The 8,909-nt window shown below is 33.6% G+C and overlaps 1 protein-coding gene across 1 annotated transcript; it reads right to left on the reverse strand.

Moving 5' to 3' along the window:
* Positions 1-530: 530 nt before the first annotated feature.
* On the reverse strand, positions 531-3,971 carry LOC131056321 (ankyrin repeat-containing protein ITN1). Its single transcript, XM_057990672.2, has 3 exons — positions 3,379-3,971; positions 2,318-2,799; positions 531-1,609 (listed from the first exon to the last, which is right to left on the reverse strand). The coding sequence occupies exons 1-3, from the start codon at positions 3,854-3,856 to the stop codon at positions 746-748; spliced, it is 1,824 nt and encodes a 607-aa protein (XP_057846655.1). The 5' UTR covers positions 3,857-3,971; the 3' UTR covers positions 531-745.
* Positions 3,972-8,909: the final 4,938 nt, after the last annotated feature.

Consider the following 8,909-nt stretch of genomic DNA (forward strand, 5'->3'; position numbering starts at 1 on the left):
TATGTTTAAATAAAAATAAGTGTTAAAAATGTATACTATATGAAAAAGAAAATTATATTTAGATCATTAAAAAATTATTAAATTATTTTTATATATATATTTTGAGATTTAAAAATATTTTTTTGATATTTATGATCATCTTCAAATAGATTTTTTATGAAGTATTAATATTAAAAGAAAAAATCTAAATCAATACTTTTTTCAATTTATTAATATAAAAAACAATCTAAACTAATACTTATTTAACTAAAAATCAAAGGCTGGTAATTATTTATAAAAATTTCAAATAAATAATCATCAAAATAGTGGATATTAGTATGTTGTGATGGTTAAGTTGTGATGTTGTTATTCTTGTCATCAAGATTTAAAACCCACTCAAATGCTATTATTAAATATTTAAATAAAAATGAAATCTCCCATTAAACTTATACCATAATAGAATTATATCTCACTTCATGTCCATCAGGTCCCTCTGTAAACAAGATCTCGAACATATCAATCCAAAAAAAAATGAAAATATGTGTAAAGCATTCTAGGAAATAAAGTGCTCATTATTCTATTGTCAACATCAAACTGTCAAACTTCAGCAAATACTTCCAAATACAACAACCACTCACAAATATACGCCCCCTTTTCTATCCAGCAAACTGTTCCAGAAATTTAGTTTGCAAGACCAGAAGAAATTTTCGAAAACTTGTAAAAGCAGCTTTTGAAATTACAAAAAAACATGATTTAGAAGATGAATCTAAACGCTTTCACCAGACCCAGTTTCCATAAGTGAGTCTCCATAAATCAGAGCAAGACACTTGGTTTTGCTCCAGCGCATCATGTTCAGAGGCCCCCAGCTTTCTAGTTTCATCCACACACACTCCACCACACGGTCAGGAACAAAAGGATGTACACCACGAAGTTGGTTGAATCTCGCCATCTTCACCAAAAACTTTGTAGCCAAATAGAAAAAAGATAAATTACCAGAGACGCAGATGACAGCACACGCCCCAAGCACAATCCAAGCCATTGTGGTAACCTTGTGGGCAAGCATGGTATACACGGCAGCCATGAAACCATAGGCAGTAAAGGCAAAGGCGGCACAAACCAATAAATTGGTGACAGCTAGGAATAATACCTTGTCTCCTGTTGTAATAGGGGTACTCATCTGCCACATCAGCACCACAAAAAGGGACAGAAAGAAGGCCAGGATATCAAAAATGAGAAACAGCTTAAAGGAATCGAATCCTATCAGAATGGGCGAGCCGAGCATTTTCTCTGTCTCTCCTTTGTTTGACTCCGTCTGAAAACCTCCCGGAATGGTGAAGACTGCCGTAAATGACATTGTGGCTAACAACACTGCGACCACTAATTCTGAGTTGCGCCTGTCATCATATGTTTTGTTCACTATGCTAATGGCATTCTGGTACTTTTCTGCGCTCATCTTTGGGGCGCTATACAGGAAAGGTTTCTGTTTGGATGGATAACCAGCCAGCACTGCAATTATATTGTGAGATTCATGGTACTCTGTGGTTTCTCTTGCAATGTCGAGGGCTGTTAAGCCTTCCTTGTTAAGGACGTGCTTGTTTATACCTTTTATACGCAGCAGGGAAGTCACCATCTACAAAATGCACAATCAAACTTAAGAGTAAAAAGAAATTGATGATATCAAGTTTTCATAATTCATTAAATTTTAGTACAATTGAATTTAGAAATAGTATTGAACACGAAAAGAAACGTTGGTGAATAAATCTATCTTACAATAAGATTTTGGCTTAAATAATATATTTTAGTTTTGATTTATTAAGATCGTTTATGTGAAATCATATTAATTTTTTCAATAGAACCTATTTATTAGTTTCAGATGTGCCACTTAAGCAAGTAAGAAACATTAGTTTAAGAGATTTTGGCTTAAGCTGTACACTTTAAGTTTTGAACCTATCTATTAGTCTGATCTAAGATGAGCAACTTAAACCTGAAGAAACATTAAAAGATTTTTCAACTTAAGTGACACGCTCTAAGTTTTGATTTGTTTATATGACTTTATATGAAATCACCCTGCTTTCTTCAATAGAACTCATCTATTAGTTAGATTTCAGATGAGTTATTTAAAGAAATTAAAACTTAAAATGTGCTTTCAAACTTGTCCATTAAAGAAAAAATTTAATTATAATTAATTTGTATTCTTGTCTAACTGTATAACTTGGGACTGTAAAATTGTAAGATCATACACAATCTACAAGTTGATATGAAAATGTTGCACACTACACAAGGCGGAGGAAAGTTCTAGAAAACTGACAACAAAAGCTTGGGATGAAAATAAACTTACATGGAAGTTTTTGTTCCTCACTGCAATATGCAGAGGTGTGTCTCCTCCACTGTCCATTGACTCTGTGCATGAATAAAGATGATCTTCTTCTTCCGGACAATTGCTTAGTCTTGCTCGCTGGTTGACCAACTCTGATAAGCCTACCGTTTTATTCAAGTAATCAACAATTCGCACTTGACTAACTTGGGCCGTTAAGTGTAGAATGTTCTTTCCACACTTTGTTGGTATTTCAACAGCTTCTGGCTTCAACTTTATCAACTCTTTTACTGCTTCCAGATGCCCCGATTTCGCTGCCATACAAAGCGGTGTTTCTTGGTTGTCATTAACTTGATGACAAAGTTGGGCATCGAACTTCACTAACTGCCTTATTATATGCACATAGTTTCTGCCAGCAGCTATGTGCAAGACTGTATCGCCATCTTTGTACTTTTCTTTGATTAATTCTTTTGCATCTAGTAAATCTAGTATATGCTGCAGCAGATCTGTCCAAAATATTGGCCTAGTGAGATTTTCCTCTATAAAAAGAATACTTAGCTAAAAGAAATAAACTGATATTACATTAGATATTAATGGTTAAGTTAGAAAATGAGTTGGGTATGAATTCAAGATGAGTCCATCATCGAGAGGGACGGTAATGGTAATGGCAATTTGATGATTGAACAGCTCAACAGTAAATGGAAGGTTCTAGATTTGATTCTAACTGATTCATACAAAGTTGAACATGATATAGAAATCCAGTTCGGCAGCAGAACCAGGCGAAGCTAGTATCCCAAAACACTTGCAATGTGGCTCAAGATAAGGTGGTGGAAAATGAGTCACGCCTAATCAAAGATGGACACGTCAACATGAAATGGGTTGTCCTAAATTTGAATCCTAATAAATCCATACAAAATTTAACAATATCTAACGTGCGAAAACACATTAAACAACAATCACCTTCATGCCAAAGAATGCATACAAACTACGGAAGAGAATGGCATTGTATTTATGTTTTAGCTACATATTTTTGCATACTGTAACAGTTTATTAGAAATGAATAAAAAGGAAAAAAACACAATGACCTGAAGCTCCCCTGTTTAATATAACATTCAAACAGGTTCGGTCGTCCACTGTCCTTTGGCGTAAACTTGACGGATATGCTCTCAACAGCTGCTTCATCGTGGCCAAATCACCACTTTCGCAAGCTTTGAACAGAGCCGTCTCGCTATGCTTGTTGCAGACATCCACACCACTTTCTTTTGATTGAAGTAGAATCTCCACAACTCTGGAGAAACCTCCCTGAGCAGCAAAGTGCAATGCAGTATATCCTTGGGCATTGGTAGCCTTCACTACAGGAGGATTGAGTTGGAGGAACTGTTGAATGAATTTTAGATTTCCTACACTAGCAGCCAAATGCAGAGGAGTATTTCTACTTCCGGGTGTAACACTATTGAGAGCTGCTTTGAGTTGGGAATTCTCAATTCTTCTTCGACGATGTATTGCAGCATCGTACACATAGGCATCCATCACTCCGCTGGGTTGTCCACTCTCCGTTGCCATGGCAATTTTTTGATGTTGCTGCCCTGAAAACCCACCAATCCGATTTCGTATTATATTATTGCATAATCTCACAGCCGTCAATCAGAATACTGTATAAGAAGAAAAAGAAAATTAATCTTATTCTGGGTGAAAGGAAAGATTGGACATAACAATATATAACCTCTGTCAAAAGAGGAAGAGAAGGCAGACATACTGTCAAAAAGAGAAAGAGACAATTATGCCTACTGCCCCATGTTCCTGGGTAGGAGTAGATCACAGCTGCAAAGCATTTTTAATCTCTTTCTATACCCCATATTCAATGAAGAAAACATGACCAGGAGTACATGACAGCTCCAAAGCATGCTGATAAAAAAATTATTCCATTTCTTTAATGTTTTTCCGTATTCTTAGATTGCTTTGGGAACAAGTTAAGGGCATGTTTTGATCTTTGTAAAGACAGAATATTTTGTGATCTTTAACTTCAGTACATTGGCTTGAATTTTCTACCACAGAACCAGCCAGAAGATTTGACCTGCATTAGAGAAGCATTTGTGCTTATAAGTTTGCATTGTAAATGATAAGAAAAAGAAGGAAGCTAAGGTGCAAAAGTGCAATGACGAGTTTGAGTTGTTGGATTTTATTTCTATTTTTAATAAAAAGTTTCTAGGGTTAACATCTCCAGCTAGTTGATTGGAGTAATATGGAGAAAAGTTTATATTTGTATTTGATTTTATTTCTTTTATGTAGATGCTTTTAATACATGGTCTTAGTTTTTAACCAGTCACTTTTGATGCATATGTATTAATTGTAAAATTGAAAGCTAGCAAATGTGATATAACTCAATTTAAAATATTCAGAATCTAATTTTAAAAACACTATTCAACCAGACAAGATAATTGGTATAGTTAAGTATTCATAATTAAATCACAACTATGACCACCTCACTATATTTTCAAATTTTTTCATTTTTCATACCAAAATTTTAAAATTATATCTATTCTTCTTTCTCTAGCACACCGAAGATTTTGAATTGAATGTCTATGACATGTATTTAAGGACAATACCTTGGTTTAGTGTTACATATAAGAGCATGAGATCACACATTCAAAAATTAGGACTGAAAATCCAAAACATATTATTCATTACGAATTGTTAGTCCATCTATTAGACTCTACTTTGTTTACATTAGCATCTAACTCCTCTATTATTTTTCTATCTCAATTATGGCTATCGAATCAATTTATGGGCCCAATAGTTAGGAAAGAAGTTGAACTCTATTGTAGTAGCTCCTAATAGTTCTTAGACCACTTAATTTTTCTTACAAAAATATTGCCCAAAAAAAAAAAAATTGCTGGTATTGAAGGTTTATTTATAATCCAAGGTCCAAGAGTTAGATCTCAAAGGACAACTTTTCAAATGAAAATATAGATAATTATAGTGTGTGAAATCTTATTACACAATTAAGAAATATAGATACATATACTCTTTCAAAAGATATCATGCCCTTGAGAAAGTTATATGACCATTTACCTTTTTCTTGTTTGATTGCTATTAAGTTGTATCTACAAACTATATCATAAACACTTTTATATATTACAAGATGTATGATATGAAGATTAAAAGTTGTTGGGAAGTTGAACTATCTCATTGAAAAGTAGTACGTTTTCCTTAATTGGTTATGCATCCCCCACCAATTGTGTACAATGTGAGTGATTGCTAGTGGTTCCCTACTAAAATAAAAATTGACTTGGAGTATCACAAACCTCATTGGTGCCAACTTGATTATTGTAATTATTCTATCTAAAGACTACAAAATGATGCTCAGGATAAAGTAGTGAGGAGACTTGTGAGTTTGACATTTTAGTCTTGCCCAAAGGTGTACTAGACCCTATTAGAGCTCTATTAGATTCTATAGATTAATTGGTTTTAAGGCATGTTTTTTATAGCGATGTTTTTCTATCTCGAAGAAAAGTAGTACGTTTTCCTTAATTGGTTATGCATCCCCCACCAATTGTGTACAATGTGAGTGATTGCTAGTGGTTCCCTACTAAAATAAAAATTGACTTGGAGTATCACAAACCTCATTGGTGCCAACTTGATTATTGTAATTATTCTATCTAAAGACTACAAAATGATGCTCAGGATAAAGTAGTGAGGAGACTTGTGAGTTTGACATTTTAGTCTTGCCCAAAGGTGTACTAGACCCTATTAGAGCTCTATTAGATTCTATAGATTAATTGGTTTTAAGGCATGTTTTTTATAGCGATGTTTTTCTATCTCGAAGGTGTGTTGTGTTACTACTAGAGCATATGCGCTATTTAATAGAGAGTGGATATTAATCATTGTGTTCCCTAGATTGATTGGAAGGTGATTTAGTGTATCGTATACTTGAGAGGTATCCCCGCAATTATAACAAGTTATGAGAATTAATTGAGTATTATTACAAAGAAATGGTGTCATGTACACCTTGTATAATATTATTAAAAAAATGGATTTAAGTATGTGTGCATCACATGGATTAGAAATTTGTGGGGCCACTTTACATGTTGTATGTAACATTGACATAATATGTAATGTGGGTTTGCACATTAGAAAAATTTCATATTGAAATAACTTAGTATCAAAAAGTAAATGAGGGAGGAAATGATTTTGTAATCTTACGGTATTAGTCACATGGTTTATTGAATATGACTTGGTGATTTTATACAATCTTATGTCACATGAGTAGTTGTCTAAGGTTGGCTAGTTGATTAGTTTTTCTAAGGGAGTGTGAGCATCTCTTGTAGGTTGTACATGTGAGGGTTTGGAGAATGAAATGAAATGTGTGGTTATATTCTTGTTCGCATAGAGTGCATTAGAGAGTTTGATTTTTTAAATGTATTCATGAAAATTTTGCAAATGTCTTGTAACTTTCATTGTTGAATAATACATGAGTGATGGATGATTTTGGAGGCTAATTTTTACCTTCTTATGGAATTTATAGGTTATATCTTGTGTCATTTTTTATGGTATGTTATCTATAGTTTTGCATATGGATTTGAAGTACTTTTTTGCATACTTTTTTATATTTGGTTATGTGAAAATTTTCATATATGGATGCAAGTTTTCTTTCATTTGGTATCAGATCCATGGTTGTCGTCGATAACCCTTATATGAACAAATCCATTTGTAAGTGCACCAAGATGGTGAACAAAAGGGGGGGTATAAGTGGCCACTTTTTTTTTTTTCTGAAAACATGTAAACCTGAACTTCAAAGAGATATTTGAAGGTCACCCACTCAAAACTAGGAGTTGAGAAAATAATAAGAATTGTAGTACTCTGAATCTAGTTTCTAAACTACTAAAAAAAATTAAAATTTTATAAGATTAAGAGGGACAAACCTCTCTCGCATGAAAAATTGTTCCTGATTTTTTCAAAAACACATAACATAGATGTTTTTGTGCACTAACAAAATATATAATTAGATTTAGTATTTTGAAAAACCTTTTGGTAGGATGATAGGTAAGATTGAGATCTAGAAGTTGTGTATTTTTTTTGTAATTTTTCGTTGAGTAATATTTTTTTTTATGATTTTTTGAAGTGACTGCATCCTGAAAATTTGGTACATGTTCGTGCGCTGAGCATAACTTGCATCAAAATAATCAAAAATGAAAACTTGTTTTTTTAAATTGTATAGAATCTAGTGTAGAACAATAATATGTAATTTATTTTGAATTTGGTCAAGTATATCAAAATTTATTAAAAAAATGGTAGATGTATGTTTGTGAAGACTGTCAAGGCACTGGTAAAGAAAATTAAAGTTTACTATGCTAATATTGTGCAAAAGTAGAAAAATTTATATGGTCAGAAAGTTGAGAAGACATGTGAGATTATGGTGGTAATTTTAGAGATACCCTTTTGATCATTTGTAAACTTGATGATGAAGTCGAGAAATCATGTTCGAAGATGAAAAAACGTGTAAAGGGACAAAAATGGAGGGAAAATGGGCTTGAAAGCCTTAGGGTAATTTTCCAACCCTCTTACCAAGCCAAAACCCACACGGGTTCTAATGTACAAGATAACCCGCTCAGGTTTTGAAAAACAAAAAAGTGCCATTCATAGTTCTACATAACCCGTACGGGTTATGCAGAACTAAAACCATCATTTTGAGTTTCACAAAACCCGTGTGGGTTATGAAAAACCATCATTTTGAGTTTCACAAATCCAGGTTGGGTTATGAAAAACATCATTTTGAGTTTCAGAAAACCCATACGAGTTATGAAAAACCATCATTTTGAGTTTCAGAAAACCCATACAAGTTATGAAAAACCATCATTTTGAGCTTCACAAAACCAGTACAGGTTATGAAAAACATCATTTTGAGTTTCACAAAACCCATACGGGTTATGAAAAACCATCATTTTGAGTTTCACAAAACCTAGACGGGTTATGAAAAACATCATTTTGAGTTTCACAAACCCGTATGGGTTATGAAGACATCAAAATGTATGCTTGTAAACTTAGCATTTACTACAGATATGTATAGACATACATATATAATATGTGTTTATGTATGTATATATGCATATCATGCATATCTATAGTTATATATACATATATTTATATAGATATATGTATATATGTTTGTATACATGCATGTCTCTCTTCTTTTCCTCTCTCTCATCTTCCTTCTCCCATCACCATCTCTGTCTATTCTAAGCCCTAAATATCCTCATCGAGTTATATCTCAACTCTCTCCTCATCACACTTCTCTCTCTACCGAGTCTCTCACCCTCTTATTCTTCTCATTCTCTCTCTACCTCATATCTCTCACCCTCTCCTCCTCCTACTCTCTCTCCCTATCCCATTCTCTCTCTCTCTCTCTCTCTCTCTCTCTCTCTCTCTCTCTCTCTCTCTCTCTCTCTCTCTCTCTCTCTCTCTCTCTCTCTCTCTCTCTCCACTTCCTCTTTGGTTCTTAGTTCTACATAACACATACGGGTTATGCAGAACTAAGGCCAAAACTTCTAGTTTTGCATAACTAGTACGGGTTATGAGAAATTGTTCCTCAAAACCCGTATGGATTTTGAGGAACTTG

Source organism: Cryptomeria japonica, chromosome 7, assembly GCF_030272615.1.
Source record: "Cryptomeria japonica chromosome 7, Sugi_1.0, whole genome shotgun sequence".
Taxonomy (NCBI): Eukaryota; Viridiplantae; Streptophyta; class Pinopsida; order Cupressales; family Cupressaceae; genus Cryptomeria; species Cryptomeria japonica.

Bases quoted from the DNA above. Each gene is read 5' to 3' on its own strand.
- LOC131056321 (XM_057990672.2), bottom strand. From the start codon at position 3,856: ATGGCAACGGAGAGTGGACAACCCAGCGGAGTGATGGATGCCTATGTG. The intron at 2,800-3,378 runs GTCATTGTGTTT...TATTTTGGACAG, and splicing joins ATTAAACAGGGGAGCTTCAG to ATCTGCTGCAGCATATACTA. The intron at 1,610-2,317 runs GTAAGTTTATTT...TGCATTTTGTAG, and splicing joins TGAGGAACAAAAACTTCCAT to ATGGTGACTTCCCTGCTGCG.